This window comes from Chamaea fasciata, unplaced genomic scaffold (assembly GCF_029207755.1).
Source record: "Chamaea fasciata isolate MVZ Bird 193981 ecotype frontalis unplaced genomic scaffold, bChaFas1.0.hap1 SCAF_1, whole genome shotgun sequence".
NCBI lineage: Eukaryota > Metazoa > Chordata > Aves > Passeriformes > Sylviidae > Chamaea > Chamaea fasciata.
Genome location: NW_027094086.1, coordinates 32,105,000 through 32,125,444, shown reverse-complemented (window position 1 = coordinate 32,125,444; position 20,445 = coordinate 32,105,000). Strand labels below are relative to the sequence as shown.

General features: G+C 37.4%; 1 protein-coding gene across 4 annotated transcripts in view; it reads right to left on the bottom strand.

Moving 5' to 3' along the window:
• Positions 1-1,561: 1,561 nt before the first annotated feature.
• Positions 1,562-20,445, bottom strand: part of JPH1 (junctophilin 1) — an 82,880-nt gene continuing 63,996 nt past the window's right edge. Inside the window, exons 4-6 of one of the 4 annotated variants that reach the window (XM_066180023.1) lie at positions 12,134-12,795; positions 4,577-4,672; positions 1,562-4,417 (exon numbers count right to left, since the gene is read on the bottom strand). In XM_066180023.1, the coding sequence (XP_066036120.1) occupies positions 4,592-4,672; positions 12,134-12,795 (743 nt within the window). In that variant the 3' untranslated portion in view covers positions 1,562-4,417; positions 4,577-4,591. The other 3 variants (XM_066180029.1, XM_066180039.1, XM_066180049.1) reach the window with 3 other exon arrangements.

The window sequence follows — 20,445 nt, the reverse complement described above, 5'->3', positions numbered from 1 at the left end:
TTTCTGTGAATATTAAACGAGAGACTGAGAAGACTACTTCATTTGAAAGGCTTATTTAATCTCCCTTCTATTAATTTTCTTTGTTTACTGAATTACATTTCCATAGGAGAATGGCCTGTAGAACCATCTCTCCTGACTAAACAGTTCAAATGAGCTATGAGTAAAACCATTCAGATACAATTCAGAACCATGTTTTATTAATAACAACTAAGAATGTTCATGAGGCTCAGCATGTGCTGAATTCTCCAGGCTTTCATCCTTACATCTATGTTATAGTCAGAGTCTTTTCATACTGTGTGTCTTAACAGAGAATTTAATAAATATGTAATCACAGAACATCATTAAAAGTTATGTAAATAGCTGTTTCAAGGTTTTTGATTTAACTCTCATAGAAAGGTGTTTACTTCTTTTAAAGTTAGCACTAGGCTGTATTTATGATTTTTTTAATGTATATCTGTACCGGAAAGGCAAGTTGTAGCCATATGTCTCAAAATTTCTGCTTTCAAAGTGAACCCCTCCTTTTGGAAAGCAAATGACAACAATTCCTCACTCTTCATGTTTTTTATTGCTTTTCTGGTGGAAAGGCAGACTAATATTTATATATATAGGCATATATATAGGTACACAGACTAAGTAAAGAAAGGCCCTAAATGCTATGACAGATGATTCTCTTTTTTCCTTCAGCCTACGGCACCTCACCATTGTTCCCGTGCTGTCTGTGTACACTGTACATATGGTTTAACTGGATAAATGGAGCTGTCCAAGAAACCAGGCCTGAGATTCCAGGCTGAGAGCTCACTGCTTACTGGCACCTGTGGGCAAACACACAACTGTGCCAGGAGAAACTACTTTGCCTGAGAAAAGCTTTCCTTGCTGGAAGTGGGGTGAAATTTTTCATGCTGGAGCAGATCTTGAAGCGTTAGGTTGTACTGCGTGTCTGTGGGTTTTTTTTCCCTTTAGGCACAGCAGACGCAGGGCCATGTAACACCATTTGTAATATAAACCACTGGTAAAAACATCTCAGATGTGAAACGACTTGAAAATTATGAGAACTTTTTTATTCTATTTCTGTGCACATCTTTTGCTTGTTGGTGTTCACATTTTTATATGCCTGAGTATATTATCACATTCATACGCCCTAAGAAAGATTCCATGGACACTTTACTTTCATATCTGAACATATACACTGTGGATCACAAATGTCAGAGAAGAATGATCTCGCTGAAGTTGACTTTAAAATTTTTTGGTATTGAAGTTATTTCTGTTGATTTTTCTTGAGAATGCATTTTTCTCTCCTTAAAGAGCCAAAGATTTTCTTTAGGGAGCAAGTATTGTGCAGAAAATAAAAACTTTTAAAGGTAGGCTTCATGCTCTTGAATTAAAGAACAAGACAGTAATGACTACTTCCTAAAAATATATTTCCATTTAAACAGGAACTACTAATAAAAATTGCTCTCCTCTTCAACTGAACATTAGGATTTCAGTACAGTTGGCTACTAGTATGAACTGGAATCACAGAAAATGAAATTTTCAGCTGATGGAGTAGTTCAGCAAATATGGTGGTTTTAAGACAGTTGTAATGGCAAATTTTCTCTGTGTAAATATTGGCTCACCAACTTCAGGTTAATTTTGAACCTTTGAAGATCCCAAGGAGCAGTGAAGCCCAAAAAATTAATTCCCCTACAAGAGCAGCTGTTAATGGACCAGTCACTCACCAATTAAATCAAAATTGATCAAACCATCTTGTACTGGGAGTGTAATTTAAGATTCTAAATTTATAAAGACACGAAATCCTGTATCAGAAGATAAAAGAAGACACAAAGGGAAGCTTGACTTTTTTTTTTTTTTAATTTATTTTTGTTTCCCAGAATCACTTTTGTCAAAAACAGTAATTCACAATTATTTCAAAGGGACTAGAATTTCACCCATTTTCCTGCTTCACTCCTGTTTATTTGATTAGTTGGAAAAAAATTGCTTCCAAAGAGTGAACAAAGTAATTCATAAACAGGAAAAAGTAGTCTGAAACTCTATTAATAACCAACTTATTTTTATTAGAGCAAATACAGTTGTGAAAACTGTACATTGTACATTTTGGGTCAAGAATTATAAATAGAGAAACTCATAGATAAAGAGTTAATTCTTTGACAGCAAGAAACTTTAAATAGACAAAATGACATTTCTAAGTACATTGGCAGGCTTAATTGTGCTGTCCAAAATGTAGTGTACAGTATAACAACCAATTATAAATAGCCTTTCATGTAAAATACAACTGTGCACATTTTAGAAAAATACCAACAATTTGTTTGAGCTTTGTTTTAAAAAAGCTTATAAATCATACATATTTATAAATGGTACTAACATGCTTACTTAAATTTATAAACATTTTTCATAAGCTTTGTTACCCATTTCCAGAGGATAAAGTATTTTAAATAAACATTTAATAGGAATTAAATATGTCAGTTACAAAATTATCTCTCCATGTAAGGAGACAGGGGGTGATTTAACAGTGGGATGGAACATTTCATCCATTAATTCAAGGCTTACACAGTAACTTTTAAAATTTTGTTCTTATTTAAAAATTATTTTCCTAAATTTAAAACACAACTTTTATTTTTTTTTTCCTTTTTAAAAATAAATATACAAGTTTTATTTTCATTTGCTCTCTTTCTGCTTTCTTCTTTATCCACACTGGTCAAAACACAGGATTCTCAACATACTTCTGTAAAAAACACCACGGTGTTACTGCCCTGCTCGGAGCTGCTTCGCTGCACAACATTCAGTCCATACCTACGGTATTTTACTACGCTGCACCAAAAAATAGCTAATGTATTTTGTAAGAATGTTGCCCATTAAACCATGCAAAAACTTAGAAAGTTTACAAACAGGTTCAAAAACTATACTGTATGAAAGACTTTCTAATAGAGGTAAAATAAACCGTAATACAAGCCCTTTGCTTTTTGCAGCTTTAAAGTAAAATTTTTGCTTGCCAAATGATCACACCACATATCTTCAATAAATAAGCATGCATTTGATTAATATAGGGTACAATAATTACAGTATAATGGCACATAAAAAGAAATGTGATCACATAGTTTGAACAAAGGGCTATGAAACTACTTAAGACAAACTTTCCAAATGAAAATTTTTGAGGCTTTTTTAATGCTGAGGTAAAATTATAAATGGACTTTAAAGACACTGAAGGCATCAAATTGATAAACAATCACTCAACATTTTTAAATGCTCTACCTGAATGTATTCAACACAAATCTAGCATTTAAAAGTTATGATTTATTATGAGCATTAGCTAGCTTTACTGTCATTGGCATTAATGTGCACCCAGACAAAACTTTATTTTAACTGCTGTCAAAATACCTAAGTGTTGCAACGTAATAATTCAAATCACCGATTACCACAGCACCAGAATTAAGAGAAAAAGGAAAAAAAAAAAAGTCAACATGCACACCCTGTATTTCATCGTTCTTGGCTTATTTTGATATTCTATCTCCGGTTTAGAATGTGCTTTTACCAATGTAAGGTTCTCTTTATTTTTATTATGAAAAATTTTGCTTGGTATTGGCATAAGTACTTGAGCATTTTAAGGAAGATAGCAGTACCTTGAAGTTTTGCAGTAATGGTGCATTATTTACTGAACCTTAATGCAAAATGACTCTCCAGGTTTAAGAAAATGAATTTAAGAATTTTATCCCTGGACTAGGAAAATATATTTGATTTTCTGCTTCTGCTGCTAGGCAGAACTGGTAGCTTTCTCCAGGTTGGACTAAACACTACTTATGGCTATACATCAAATTTCATAAACAACAAATGAACAGAATCATGCACAGGCAAATGAAATTCGATCTCCCAGAACACTGCAGGAGATGTTAAAAGCAGCAGGTAATGGAATAAGACTGGTGACTGATGTTGCTAACTATTTCTTCTAATGAGATAGGAGTGAACGCTGGAATCACTTCCACAGCAACAGAATCCTCTGACCACATTCCTCTGGCAGTCGTTTTCCCATCTCCCCACTAAAAACATCAGACGGTAAAATAGTAAGGCAGCTGTTAACTTCCATCAACAAAAAGTGCAGCTCCGTGCATTTCCAGTTTAGTTACACTCTGCTGGAACAGATGGAGAAGCCAACGCACTTCACTGGCGGGGCTGCTTCAGCAGATTATTTTGTTTGTTTTCCAACATGGCTGCTTGCTTCAGCTTTCAGAGGACCCCAAAGCCACGAGCCACCAGCAGAGAAACTGATCTGGGCCCCTGGCTGAATTTTCCAAGTTTCATCTCTCTTGCGTCCCATCCTAATTCCAAGCCTCCTTCCCTGTGTCTGAGTATGACAGGTGCCATTTAAAAGGCTGATGACACAACTGCAGAGAACTGTGGGCTAACACCACTAGTTGTCATGACTTCACTGAAGGGTCAAAACAGTTACAATATTAAATAACTATGTTGAATCACATTCAGGCATAGCTAAAATTAAAGTGGGGAACATTAAAGGTATGTGAAGAAATTAAATCTTTATCATTTAAGGTGGGGTGGATATGGTGATTTTATATGAAAGCTTTCTTACCTTTCCTAATTCCAGTCAAGTTAGAAAATGGACAAAAAGAATGGCTAAACCAATATTCAACAGCATTACCAGGGCGATCATGACTGAGTTAGGGCCCTGAAAATAAAATAAAGATAGCAGAATTAATACAACCCCCCCACATAGGCACAGCCATGAACGAGACTCGACTTCACAATTTCCTTCTTGCTCTGAAGGAAACAGACCCTGCTGCTGAAACACAGCCACTACCCTTGACATTCAGGTGAGATCATCTGTGTGAAAATGAGCTGGATAAATACAGGTGAGAGTATATTACTCCACCGTTCTTAATCACACTGAGATTAAGCCACCTGACAAATACAACTTCATCAACAAATGAAAACAAACCCAACAACACAAAAAACCATGTCAGTTTAAAATAAAGTAAAACAAAGAATGTAAACTACTTTAGGGAAGCCAGGGTGCTGCTCTTCAGTCTTAGAGAGGGTTCCTCTTCCAGTTCCAACCCATTTCAAAACAGACATAACAAAGATGCTTTATGAAAAGAATACCCTTTTTGATAACCCAAACAGAAAAGAAAATTTACTTACCATTGCACTAACAAACCTGTTTTCATTACAGATTAAAATGCATTTTACAGCTGCAAAATTAAACTTGTTTTGATTTACTCAGACACTTATCTTAAAGACCTATGTACTGAAGAAATGAAAAGTCAAATATCTCCTTCCACTCCTACCTAGAGCCAAAATTGGTTAGAAAATTTAACTCATTACACAATTTCAGTATTTCTGCTTAGCCAGAGAACATTTTTTAATTCTTTTTAGCAATTTTGGGTTATTTTTTTTTTAAAATGGATGCTTTCTAATGATCAACTTGAAAAAAATGTCCAAAGAGATTAAAATTCTCAGTTCTCTTCCACCCTTAATGTATTTGGTTTATTGCAACATAATTTTACAAAGATTTTTATACTCTTTACAGTTGCACTGTAAGCAGAAACAGAAAACTTTTCCTTTAGACAACACTTTCCTCAAAGACAAATCACAAAGCCCACCAGAAAATCTGTGCAGAAAAATACCTTCTGAGCTACACAAGAATCACTGGCTTGCATAAGAAGGTATATATTAAGTGAGAAATAATACAGTGTTTTCACTTTTCCCATGAGGCATGCCTTGGAGAAGTTCATTACACTTCATGACAACATAATCAACATATTATCAGCTATATAATTTCTGGAATGCTAAGGTGTAAGAACTTGTTATTAGTAATTTGCTGGAACACTGTAACTCGAAGCTATGGAATAGCACTTGTTCATTACTGTATCACATGCTCTCCTGAAACAGTCTCATTTAAAGACCTTCATCAGAACACACCTTACCCAGTAGTTCAGATGGCAGGCCAGATGTGGGCTGCTAAGTTTTTGATTAAGTCACAAAATACATTTTGTTAGGTATTGCTTAAATCTCTGGTGAGTCTAAACCTCATCAGCACCTCTACCCGTAACAGCCATCAAGTTCCCTGTGCACCAACTCGGAGGTGTTCAGGTTCAAACAATGATTGAGATTATCAGAATGCAAATTAAATTATGCCATGGGGGTGATGGTATTGCCAGTAGCACCCAATTTTTCTTAATGGTGGAATGTCTAAAATATTCACTAGGAAATTGAAGACCATGTTTAATGACACCTTAGTCAAAGTGATTTTGAATAACAAGCTCCCACTTAACCAGTGTATGTTTCAACCATCAGGTCACAGAACAGAAGTAGAACCATGTTCCTTCCTCCTTAGTGGAAGTGACTCACCATGTGCCAAAGCACACGAGACACTCGGGGACAGAGAACAGGCATAAAAGGAAAGCACAGCTCCAGATATGGTTACTACAGCACTGTGAGCAGCCTTGTTCTCTGCAGAAGTGTGATTTGATTACACTATTAACTTCCACTCAGATGTGGGTTCAACATCTTTCTTTCTGTTGTTAGGCACTGGAACAGGTTGCCTAGAGAAGCTGTGGATGCCCCATGACTGGATATTGTTGGATGGGGTTTTGAGCAACCTGGTCTAGTGGGATGTGTCTCTGCCCATGGCACAGGGGGTGGAACCAGATGGTCTCTAAATGCTCCTTCCAACCCAAACACTCTATGGTTCCATAATCCTATGATTCTAACAGGGACTGCCCATGTGATTCAAATCAGGTCAATGGCTCCTTTATAGGCTGGAATCCTACCTGAAGATTTTACAGTTATACCGCACTGTATATTTATACTGCACCAGGAATCGCAAGGAACTGTGAAGATCACTGGCAAGTACCAACAAAATTTTTTGGGATTTGGCCATCTAGTACTTTGCATATTTGAAAAGAATATCTATAAAAATCACATTGATTTATTACAACTGAAAAAAAATTGGAACCTACTGTGTCTTCAGAGGAGCCAAGAACTTGTTCATTACCTGAAACACAACATTGAACAGCATCCTGGCAGCTGCAAGACAGATTTTTGCTGATTGCCAGATTGGGACTGCAGCTCCAATGGCAGCTCGGTATCACTGATGCACAGTCTCAGGTAATTAAGCTTGTTGGAGGGGAAGGGGACTTCTCTTTGGATGCATCTGTCAGTCAGGTTAGGTATAACAATCTCACCACAGTAACATTAGATAAATTAGGCTAAAAACCCCAGGGGATATGCTCTGAATCAAGAAGTCACATCTACAAAGACAGAAGCAAGTGACACCTTAAGAACTGGCCTGCTGAATTCACATGAAGATAACAGAAAAATATGTTATCTCTTTACGATAATGAAATATCATAAAGATATCTCTTAATAAAAAGAAGTAATTCTCATATTTGCTCATATAAGCTCATTTTTGGCCTGCTATGCCCATTGTGTTTTACCTTCTGATAACTATACCTTTCAGCCCAAAGCAGGAATTCCTGATACACTAAAAAATGATGAAACAACATTTATGGAGCACACAGTTATTATGCAATGAACTACCACCTGTTTGGTAGACACCTGTGAAATAAGCATTTAATGCTTTAAGACAAATACCACAAGTAAGGCTTTAGTGTCTTGCAAGGGCTTAAAATAGCAAAAGCCAAAATTAGTTTGAACAGTCCTAGAGTGACTACAACAGGTGCACTAAAGATACTGTAGTAGAAAACTTTAAGTCCTGCTTAAATTTACCCTTTCAGCTTCTTGTAAATTAGACATTATGTAGTTCAAAATACAGCCATATGATTAGTTTCCATTTGGGGAAGAAAGAAAGTTATTTTCCTAAAATGAAGTGCCAGGAAATAAAAGACAAGGCTTGTAATTCCATTGCATTAGGAATGTCCATTACATTTATGCTAAAGTTCTTGCTCAGAGTTTTTTTTTTTAGGACCCAGAAAATACTGATCTATTTTTAAAACATCATGATATTTACAGCCCTTATTAAATGGATGTTAGGTGACCAAAAAAATGAGAATTAAACAAAAAGATGGGAGTAGAATCACTGTGTAACATGCAGGTAAAAACCAGGCTAAACACTGTGTGTTTAGAAACTTACCTGCCAAGTGAAAAAAAAAAATACAGTTTAGTAAAAAACACTTGTGCCTGGGCACACGTGTATGTACAGTGTACATTCATGAATGTACATTACAATAGTGTTTTGTGAAATTCAATCCTATTTTTCAGACAAATCCAAGAGAATTTCCAGTCAGCTCATATTCAAGGTGGGACAGCAGCGTGCAAGCTGAAACTGGGGCTAGAGGCTGCTAATGACCAGTTGGAAACAACAGTACTGGTTTGTGGTCAAGTGTCTCTGTGAACACTTCACACAGTGGTAAATGCAAGGTAATGTGAAGGAGCCTCATTCTCAGTGAAAGAGGGGTGATTTATCTCTCATAAATGACAGGTGACTTTGTCATTGTGCTTTATGCAGGATTTCACCTTGATAAAACTGACTCCTTCTTATGAGTTCTGGAATGATTTTGAACTTTGATTTTTGAACATCAGGGAGTAAGTACACAGAGAAACACACTTATATGTGCAGCATAAGAAGTATGTGCTGATATTTTTCAAGCATAAAGCTAGAAATGAGGATATTTAGAGAATCAAGACTGTTCTTGTAACTAACTTATTGCACAGATGACGCTCAAAGACGTTCTTAAGGATGTAACATTCACAGAAAATATGAAACATGAATTTGGTAACTGAAACATCTGCTACAAACTTTGCTGCAAATAAAGTAGTTTAAAATTCTTAATCCAAGTTAAAGCTGATGTTTCATTCAGGTATGAGAAATGGCTTTGATTTAGACACATAGAAGGATGAACTGAAAATCTTCCCTTCTGTTTCTGGGCTCTTAATGTGCTATCACTGGAAACCTGGAAAAAGCATAGCATAATTTTATATAGCACTTTCAAACAATCTAACAAAAGTGCTCAATAAATGTTATTAGATTAATTTTTCTGCATTCCCAAACCATGTTTTATCATTCTCTTTTCATGAGTGAGAGTTTTTCTCTCTTTATATTCCTTAACAAATATATTTTAGAACTTTTATGGAGGATCTAAGGCAGACTTACTTTGAAAGCATTACAAAACCATTTGTCAGAATGACTAAAAAGCAACTGCAGCTTCTTACTGAAAAAAAAAAATTCCCCAATGCAACTCTAGAATGCTGAAGTCTCTCAACATTCAGAAGCATCTGGGATAAGGAGAAGTACATTAATTAGGAAAAGTGAGAATGCATTTAAACTAGAAGAGATTAAGTTTAGATTAAATATTATGAAGAAATTGTTTACTGTGACAGTGCTGAGACACTGGCACAGGTTGCCCAGAGAAGCTGTGGATGCCTCATCTCTGAAAATGTGCAATGGATGGGACTCTGGGCAACCTGGTCTAGTGGGAAGGTGTCCCTGCCCATGGCAGGAGAGTAGAAACTAGACGATCTTTTAAGGTCCCTTCCAACCCAAACTATTCTACTATGATTCGATGAATCTGGCTTCTCCTCAGTAACTGTGCTCGCTTAGCTTAGTCACTGCTTAATTCTAACACACTGTTGAGCTCAGTCCAGGAGCACTGCAGAACAGGCAACTGTTTTTCTGAAGCTGAAAGGTGGTCCTGAAAATTAAAAGTCTCCATCAAAGTTAACAGCCATTCTGTACTGTTTCTCCCTCAGACTGCTAGGCCAGTAGGCTACTCTTTTTTGCTTTAATTAGTTTAGCATTTTTACTCCCAGCACTTTGAAGAAATAAGCCTGTAGGAAATTTAGTCCTTAATGGCAAATTTACAGACACATATAGAAGACTAGAATCTTTGAAAAACGTCCACATCCATCTACATACCTTTTAAGATAATGTTACAGTAAAAATGAATTCCTAAAATATACCTTCCTTCCTTCTATATTGGAATGCTGGTAATAAGACTGGAATGCTCCAAATGAAGTAGAGGGACCTAGAGTAGAGTTCCCAGATATCACTGCAGTATCAGTAAACAAACAGTAACTAATGCACAATAACTCATCATTTTTACACCGTCTGTGATAACAGGCTGCAGGTTCATGGTCCTTATCCTGATTATTCTAGAAGGTCAATAAACTGCTGCTCAGGTACCCTACTTGTTAAGATGAAGCATCATTCAGCTCCAAAATATTATTTGGAATGAAGGAAAAATAAGGACTATTTCTAGAGACTTATTTTCACCACAGCTAAAACCCAATTCCAATTCAGCCTAAAATTTGTACATGCTCTCTCAACATTTACAAGCCTATCAGCTTTGTGTTACCCTACATAGGAGTAATATCTGTGAGATTTGAAAGGTTAAAGGGCTGATATCAGCTGTAATACAGATTTGCAGATTACAAAACCTCTGTGAACATCTACTTTGATCTGCACAAAACAGAATAAAAGCTTCCTGCAGTACTAGAGAATATCATCTTGGCAAAATGCTCATTATCAAACTACTCACTGATGGCTCCGAAACCGTGGCATCTGAAAACTGATGGCACATTTAATTAAGATCATTATAATCAACCTAAAACAAGACTTTCATCTGATTCTTTCTAGCTGTTGGATCTTCTTACACATTTGCTTGTTAGCCTGGCAAACTGTTCCATAAAGCGCACTTACAGAAAGTGATTTAGTACGTCAAAGGTTTTATATCTTGAATCTTTCATTGTAAGATACGTTTTAATTATTCTTGCAACTCTTTGTGTCACTTCCCCTCAAGGTTTTTTTTTCATTTTAAATCCCCGATTTACAGACACTATTTTATCCCAGAAATGGTTGCACCCGTGCCAAAAGCAGACAGAACAGACTCCCATGTACTCTTGCTTAATCTTTTCTGTTGATAAATCTAAGGATTATATTAACATCTCTGAACAACAGCAGCAGACTAGGAGCTCATGTTCAGTTGCCTCTCTTGTTCTGATCCACCAACCTTTTCCAGTTCTGATCCTGCATGGACAGGCTCTATAAATTGTCTTTCATATACACTATTATATTTTGCTGTGCTGCCATGGATGACTATACTTTCAGCCTTCTTAGCAGTTGATTTGCATGAGGTTATGTTTGCCTTCATTACAGACCACTCTCCTGGTCTACTGTGTCTTCTATAAACCTCATGGACAATATTCTCATGTCCTCCTGTATGCCATTAACAAGAATGTGATTAGAATAACAGAATTAATGTAAGAATGACCTTATCAGAATAATATCAAATAACTGATGGTTTTCTAACTACTTTTTGAGAACCATCTGTCAGTTTTAAAAAATTCTTTTAATGTGACATTTAAAAGCCTTTGCATTACCCTTTTTTCCTTGTCAGAATACATGACCATGTAAAAGCAAATCAAGTGACCTTCTTGACTGAGATTATGATTCTTCTGTCACACCTGAAGATGTCAAACTTGTTAGTCAAGACCCCTTGGAATTCATGTTGGTTGGAAATTACTCCCCCTCTTTATTTCTAAATTCTTTATTAATGAAGTCTGGTGTCAATTATTCCAGTGCTTTGCCTGCAATCAGTACTAGGCTATCTGGATCTCTTTAAATGGGTCATTCTATTTATCCTATCAATAATGACACACTGTTTGTTTTATAGAGTACCACCAAAAATTACTTCAAGAAACAACGCTTATAAAAGAGAAACATTATGACAATTATCTAGAACTCTTCATTCACTAAAGGTTAACTTTAGGATGCAAAACTAATGCTTTCCTGAGTTTCTCTGGCCCAAAAATCCCAGAATCATCATCAGAGATTCTGAATTTCATATGCTGGCTTTTTCTTCTAACATGAAATAGAAATGCTACTAGTCACCACTCCTTTTCTGCATAGCTATTGATTATTTTATTATTTTTTAAATAATAATGAAATTAAGATTCACACTGATCTGAAAGGGTAGTTTTAAAACTCCTTTGCTCAATCCAGACTGGAATATTTCTTCCTCACTCCAGGTGTAGTGAGTTTTAGCTAGCAGACTGTATCCAGATGAAGATTTCACAGAAGTGAGCTTTGCCTGCTTTGCTTAGGTGGCAAAGCTCAGCATTTGGGAGGCAAAAGGGCAGTGAAAGCAAAAATGTTTCTTTCAGTACTTACCGAGCTGTTTCCTACTTCTTTCTCCATTGCTTGATGTGACTCATTATTAGCTGGGTTCTTTGGTGCAGCAAATTCTGGTTTCTTAATTTTTATGTCAGGCTTGTTTTCTTTGGCATCTGGCTTACCCCCAGATCTAGCAGGACTTGGCTTCTGAGAGGGTGGTATCCGTGCAAGTGTTGATGGCGAAGGGTTGGCATATTCATCTTCTTCCCTGAGCTCCTGTGGAAGCGCTGTTGGATTCATTTTTACATAATAGCCATGGTAGTGACCATGCAGCTCCCCATTCTCTGTGCTGCTGGGATTGTTCTGGGCTGAAAACTTTGGCTGGAGTTTCCCAGCTACTTCCTCCTTCACTGGTGCTTTTGAATATAAAAGCTTGTTAGTTGTGGGTGTTATATTCTCAGTGGCTAAAAGCTTTTTTTCTTGACTGAGTCTTGCCCCAGAAGTGGAGCTTTGCCTTTTCAGTTGTTTTGAAGGAGAAGTCTCAGAAGAAAGAGGAGGACTATTTCTTGGGCTTGCTTCTGGGGTTCGTGGGGGTGTAGTACCTTTTCGATAAAAGTGAGGTGACTCTTTTGGGGTGGGTGGTTTCTCCTGACCTTTTTCTTCAGATTTCTCTTTTGCATCCATTCCTTCTTGAAATTTTTGTTTGATATAATCAGGGCCTGAAAAATAGTGTAATAGAAATATTAAGATCAAAACAAAGTTCACAGCAAAACTATTGCATTGGGATGTCAGACTGCACTGCCTTGTTAAAAAGCAGGCAGGGGTATATGCTACCAACAATTCATTGACATCCATACTTATTTATTCCAAATTGCTCAGGCAATTGTAGTTACTGTAGGTTTTTGATAATTGTTGGAGCTACTTATTAACTTGGCTCAGTCACTCTACATCTTCAGCTTTTCAAAGGGCCATGGTATGTAAATTGCTCCTGAGTGACTGAAGATTTACTAACCTTACACCACCTATCATTCCCTTTCTGAGAGATATCTTTGAGGGTCATTTTACTTGATTACCCTAACAGATTTAACTTCCAATGATCAGAGGACCTGTTTGATATGTAGATAGTTAACCATCAGAATGAAATGTCTCTTCTGTTCTTATGAGCTACAGGAAAGAGAGCTTGAATCATTATTTTTCCCCTTTGGGTAAATGTCAGCTTGTCTTATATACACATATATGCCTTGAAATCTCACATGCTGGCTTTGTCTTCCAGAACCAATCACTTCCATCTGAAGACCCAGGTTAACCATTCTAGTCGCTAATACAATTCCTGCTTAGAAGGCAGGAATACAAATTCTCTTACATTAATCAGGAAAATACTTACAGAGCAGCAAGTGTGAACACCCTCTCCCCAAATTCTAGCTAAACACCCACATGCACATTCATTACCACGACTCACTTATCAAAGTGCATGTCTATACAGCTGTTAACATAAGCAGAAACTGGCTGACATGCTCTGCTCCAAGTTTTGATTCTCAGATTTAATTGTTTAATGGTAAGACTTGAGCAAACACCACTGAAGAAACAAAATTCCTGTAAATCTGTATGCATTTTAGGCAATATTTTCTGTTTTACCTCTTAGAGGTCACATCTCAGATTCCAGGATCAGTTTCCCTAAGAAGTCAGAAGCTGGGGAGCTCTGTGAACAAAGAACTGCTAACAATCTTCCTGTACTTTCAAAAATGGCTTCTGAAAACCAGATTGCAACTGTTTCTCCACTTCTATCCTCTCGAGCACTGCAACTTTCCTTTGAATTTTTTACCCTTCTCTAAGTGAGGCTTATCTGTGCTATAAGTCATAGAGAAATTCTGTGCCTAGAGAAGAATGTCTGCACACATTTTTCTGCTTTTGAGTTTAGAGGAGGCTCTAACTGTGCTAGGCAGATACAGTGTTTCTACAGATGCCAGAAGCATATGCATATCTACGCAGTGCGAAGATGAGAGGAAGGAAGAGCAGCATGAAGCTTTTGGAAGTTACTGAGTCATCTGGTAAGTAAGCATTGCTGAGAAGAAGAATTACTCGGCATGCAAGGTCTTGAGCAGGAAAATCACAACATTTTTGGCATCTCTGAAAACCAGGGGTGGAAATAGGGAGCTGTTAAGAAAGAAGGCTAGACACAGACAAGCCAGGATTTGTTCTCAAATGACATTGAGGAGGAAGTTTTGAGGAGTTAAGCCTGCACAAAGGGAGAGAACTAGAGGCTTGATTCACAGCTTTTTATAATCTTCCTGGTAAAAGGGAAAGGCAGTACAATGCAAATTAAGAGTTTCCATATATAAAGTTACAGGTATGATCGCCATTCAAAAAATTCTCCGTCATGTTGGGGATTTCCTTCCATCTTTGCTGAGATACATAAGGTAATGCTGAGGGGTTTAACATGCATAAACTTTCTTTTTCATCTCTTTTCACATTAGGTATAATTCGGGGTATAAAGAGAAAACGATAGCTAAAAGAGCTCTGACTAATCTTTAAGCCCAAGCCACAGAGCTGTTAAAGTGCAATGATTATTTATTATGGACAGATCCATATTTGCATTAGCTTGTCCTTTACGACTACTGTGGTTAAAGCATCCAATTGGAATACTATCTCTTCAGTCTCACAATGCAGCCTAAATTCTGAAAATTCACTTACTGTGACAGCTCTGCACTGCCTCATATTTGTAAAGATTTGACTTTTACTAATTTCTGAAAATAGAACGGAACCCATGGTCTCAGCTGCCCCTGTCTCCCCAAGAGACTGGTGGAGTGAAAAGTAAAAAATATAATCTGGAGCTTCTTGAAGAAGTTAAGTTTCAACAAGCTAACAATGCCACAGTTTTACTGGGTATTTGGCAATAACTGATGCTACGTGACACTGAGCTCCACCAGAGAATGCTGCATCCAAGCAACATCTGAGGGTGTCTGACCAGACATTCAGCCATTGCCTTAGCGCAGCAGCCTTCCCTCCCACCTCCAGTACATCACATATGGATATTAGAGATACATCACTTGCCTCCAATTGTGTCAGGCAAGTCTTTCCAACAATGAAATTCTTGGCCCTGTGCTGAGGTTAGCTTTGGAGATTGTTCAAATACTTTTTAAATGTCTGTTCACTGTATCCAATACAGTCGGGTTATGCACCTATTCAAACCACTGACTCCAGGCAGCAAAAACTCAGCTCCCACTCCCTTCTAAGGACTAGGAGCTGTCTGAATTTACCTTGTCCCCTTTCTTAAAGACAAGATTCTACAGACATGGTTAAGGGAGTCCATCATAAGAGCAATCTACAGCACAAGTTTAAAGAAACAAGGGCCAAGGGAATTTGTAAAGAGAGCCACTAACATCCTTTCTTGTAACATTTCTTAGCTGGCTGATCTTAATGAGAAAGAGGATAGAATTTGATGGTGGGGAGGAGGTAAAGCGGGATTACCTGACCAGGAAATAAACACAGCACTCTCGTTTTGATTTTGCAGTTCAAGCAAGCAGTAGATCTAGACATGATACATGTGAGTGCCTAAGGAGAACCTGGTCTGGAAAGCAGAACCAAGAAATGTTATCTAACCAAGTGAAGGTAAGATGAACCTGTGTGTTTTCTTATAGTGACATGCTGGCTGTGCTACCATTGGATCAAGAGTGATGCATCTTTACTTGATAAAGTTCAGCCATGGGGTGGTTTTGGCTCACAAACCTGCTGAGATGCCAGCAACTGGATGGCACCATTAAAGTGTGAGTTAGCCAGTATTCAGGGAGAAGAGCCTGTAAAATCCAAAGGACTGTGTGGATGTGTGCAAGGTATGCATATAAGAGTCTCATACAGTCTGATGGTCAACTTGAACAGCATTTCATTGATGGCTGTGGGGTGAGTCTAAATCTAGAATTCCTTGTGAAGTTCTTGTGTAATGTGTCCTTCCTCCTGGAAGGGCTCCAGTAAGTGATGTGACAGCACGGCCAGCCCTGTGAATGAGAAGAGAAGGATGCCCTGGTTCTGCCACACCATTTTCAAAGAGGTGACAGCCACATGCTTTGCCCCATGGCCTAGTGAGGCACACAGTATTGGCAGCATAGGGCTGCTGCAGTACTGCAGCTCAAGGAGCATCTGAAAATGTCATCTTGCAGGACACTGTAAATAAAGCCACTGTTTCCCAAGAAGGCTAAGAAGAGACCTTGTGCCTCATCAGATCAGAATAAAATTTGAAGCTTGAGAGGGATGGCAGAATACATCCAGGATAGTGAGGGAAAAGGCATGCATGCAATTTCACCAGTGATTTTATAAACATCTTACCATTCATACAATTCAGGAAAAATAAGTCTTTCATATTACAATTTTTTTTGTCTACTGAAAGCAAAAAAATACTGTAATGCCACCTAACACAAGCTCCAGAACATAATCTTTTAAGAATTTAATACTTAAAGTACTATTGATGCTGAGTGATGTGATTCAATTTCAAGGTATATTAGAAATACTTATTAGATAAATGTATGCTTATTTCTGCTTTTTAAACTGAAGTACACGTTATGATGTAACCTATCTTTAGTGCTACATTGAGAGTTAACAAAATGACAGGGCTATAAAGAGAAACCCAAATAAGAAACAATATTATGATTTTGTAATTATGAGAAAAATTATGTTGTGCTTATAGATAAATTCCAAATGTGAAGCACATACTTCACTTCCTAATTTTGTTTACATGTATGAACTGTTAGCGGAAGGATGCTCCATTTTCCCTGTAATGTTTAACACCTGTCTGTGGGGTAATGGTGACACAATAAAGTTACTTGTTCAATCAGAACACTGTAGTCTATATGCAAACCTTCCAAGATTAGGGGCCTCTTTTTACTGAACTACTCAACACTTCTAGAAAAAAAAAAAAAAAGGGAGAATTCCTGATCTGAAAAGTTCAGAATCTGTAAGTACAAAACTAAAGCTTATACCAATAGCCCATTTTAGTGATGGGGAAACTAACCCAAAAGAAAGCAATGACCAAAAGCACATGCTTCATCTGAGTAACTTTTCTGAATTTAGTGCTCAGCTGTGAATAAAGTACCAACATGCTCATAGCTTTGCTAAATCTTTGACAAAGCTAAAGATGCAGAGAAAGACTTGGTCAAAACTAGGAATGGAGTGTAAGTCTCTTGAGTAATCAAACTCCACACAGCACTTTGGCCGTAAGTTTGTTGCCTACCATAAATGTCTTCTTGCAAAAAAAGCCGAGAGCTGATCTACCAAATCTAAATTTAAAGAGAGAAGGAAATAGTAAATGGTAAGTAAGTTTCTTACTGCAGATTATACCCTAATACAAATCCAGAGCATGGTATGGTTGAAACACAAGCTTAAGAGTTTTGTATTTAAATGAACCGTACTAAAAAAGGAAAATGTATACTTCAGTGTTGGTACTGCAGGTTGATATAGACTGTTCATAAAATAAGCCAGTGAAAACAATTTGGTTTATCTTCTAATGTTTTTGATAATTTTCTAATGTGTCACTGTTGGCAACAATATGTATGCTCTCGCAATAAGATTTCTTTGTTATTCAGGTGAACTTAATAAAACATTAAAAAGCCAAGTGATTGATCAGAGGATCAGTTAATACAGGATCTTTCTTCCTTATGTTAGGATTTTTCAGGATAGCACATCCATTAGAGAAGAATTCCTCAGGATGGTAACTGTAGGTGAAGAAATATAAAGAATCAATTATCAATCTCTTAAAAGAAGTGATTCAGTGAGTCATTATGGAAGTGCAAATAACTATATTCAGTAATTTCAGAAAGATAGGATTTATTATTATTTCTTCATTGTGGAGATATGAAGGGAAGGGGAAGAACTATAATTAATATCATTAGTACTTCCTCAGTTTTGATCTTAATTTTCTGACTGTTATACTGGTAACAGGGAACAAAAAAAACCCTCTTAAGTGCTAGGCTGTTGGCTTGAATTCAGCCCAACTGAATGGAGGGCTGTGCAGTGCCATGTGCAAAATGTGTTGATGAACTCACTGGAGCAGAGATATGGTTACGGTTTTAGTAATGCTTGGCAGACTGAACTGGGACTGAATAGGTCTGGAAATCAAGGCTAAAGATCATTGCCATAGAGAAATTAAAGGATATAAGGTAAGGTGCTTAAAGAGTCATAGGGCTCTGAGAGAACACTTCTGCCTGATTTAGGTATGAGTAGGAGTAGTATGAACAGGACATTTCAGTTGGAAGGGACTTAGAACAATCATCTTGTCCAAGTCACTGACTCATTCAGAGCTGAGCAGAAGTTAAAGCCTGTTATTAAGGGCATTGTCCAACTGCCTCTAGAACACTGACAATCCTGAGGCATCAATCACCGCTCAAGAAAAGCTTGTTCCAGTGTTTGACCACCTTTCTGATAGAGAAAGATTTCCTAACAGTTAAGTTAGTTTAAGATAACCTTAAGAGATTATCACCCCAGGTGTCTGCAGTACCTTTCTGATGGATGCAGTTTTCCAGCAATAGGGCATAGAATAGTGCAGCTCCTTCATGCTTGGGTCAATGGGCAGCAACATAAGACATGTCTTACTCCTAGTGATGCATCGATAAGTTACTTAAGAATTCCTTAATTCAAGAACATGTATGCAAGGCCTGGCTGCCCTGCATCTGAAGTTGGTTATGCCACATGGAAAAATGACTTTAATTGCACTTGAGAATGCTTTAGAGATTAAAAACCGACATTAGCTAAGGCTTAAAAATAAAGCATGCCATAAAAGAGAAAAAAGAAATGGAACGGAAGGGATTGTTGACACTGTCTTGTGAGATGCAGAAGAAACCCAAGTCTGGATTGCTGATTTACTTTTAGTCTCTGATGGCAAATGCATTTTGGTGAGGTATGATCAGCATTTTAAATGCTATTAAGCAGCTTCCCTAGCTAAGGGCAAATAAAAAAAATCTTTTCTGGATCAATTTTAAAATTCCATTTGGCTGCCTTAAAATGCCTTCCCCCCCTCCCCCCCCGGACTTAATACCACCAGCATGGAAGTACCATGGCTGCCTATGAAAGCATACTACAGTGTAAACAAGAGGGAGAGGAGTTCTTTTTTTTTTTTTTTTTTGTATAATCCCAAAAATACTCCAAAATATAATGTTTATTATTTAGAATCCTTCTTAATTTACTCTTAATTACAAATCCTCATTTCCTATTCCTCCCCCTTTGAAGGTATCTTCCCTTTGCAGATGTTTTCTCCAGCTTACACTTTCAGGGCTTCTCAATCTGTTGTTAGCATTGCTGCTTCCTTAAGCAGTATTCCTGGTAGTCTTCTTTCTCATGCGGGACTAGAGGCCAGACTGAAGCTAGCATATGCTACTCACTAAATCCATGAGCGTCGTGGAGATTGATGCCTACATGTGTTTCATTTATGGAACTGTTCTGATTTGATCTGGCAGCCCGTTGTCTTTGAAACCATGTTCTACCAACAAGACCCAAAAATATAACAAGGAGATAGAATATAAGGTGATATTTTACTATTGCCACAACCTGACAAAGCCACATCATCATTCAGCGATGTAAAAGTCAGAATACACATTATCTCCCCAAGGAGTCCTAAATCTGCCTAGGACTAACTTTAACAGGTAGCATCACTGAATACAAGCAGGCTTGAAAGCAACTTGAAACGCAACCTTCCCTTCTTGCTAAGTGAAGATAAGGACCTACAGAAAGTATTCATTGGTAGAAATGGCTTATTAAGTGTCTTGTTCAGAAGAACCCCCTAACACGCAAATTCTTGCATATCAAGGTTGCTACTTTATACCTCTCAGGAAAACAGTTTTGTGCAGTATCCTAAGCAACTTCTGCACAGTTTTGCTAGAATATGTATCTACCATATTTAAAGTATCTGTCAATGCTTTATTTTCCTGACCTTGACATCAATGAAAGCGGCACAGCCTTCTCAAAACCCCCATCAAATGCTTCCTGACACGGACTTGACTGAGATCAAAAGCCTTGAGTTACTTATTTACTAACCCCACATACAGACACACACACTTTGGCCAAATCCAAGGCTAGTTTTTATGCCTCTGTGTTTAATCTGCTGTGATATTTACACAACACAATACAGTTCTTGGTGTGACCTCACTACTGCTAGTGTCTCTGCACTTCGCGCAGGTATTTGTTGAAAAGCACATGACATCATGTTATCTCACAATGCTTTTGGAAAATATCAAAACGTCTACTCAAGCACACTTGAGCTGCCAGCAACAGAAATGACAACAGAAAAGGAAATGGACTTCAGCCAAACAATTCACATCACAGGTAACATCACCAACTTGAGAGTCTAGCAGTAGGATGATGAAACAGATTTTAATGCAATTTCTACT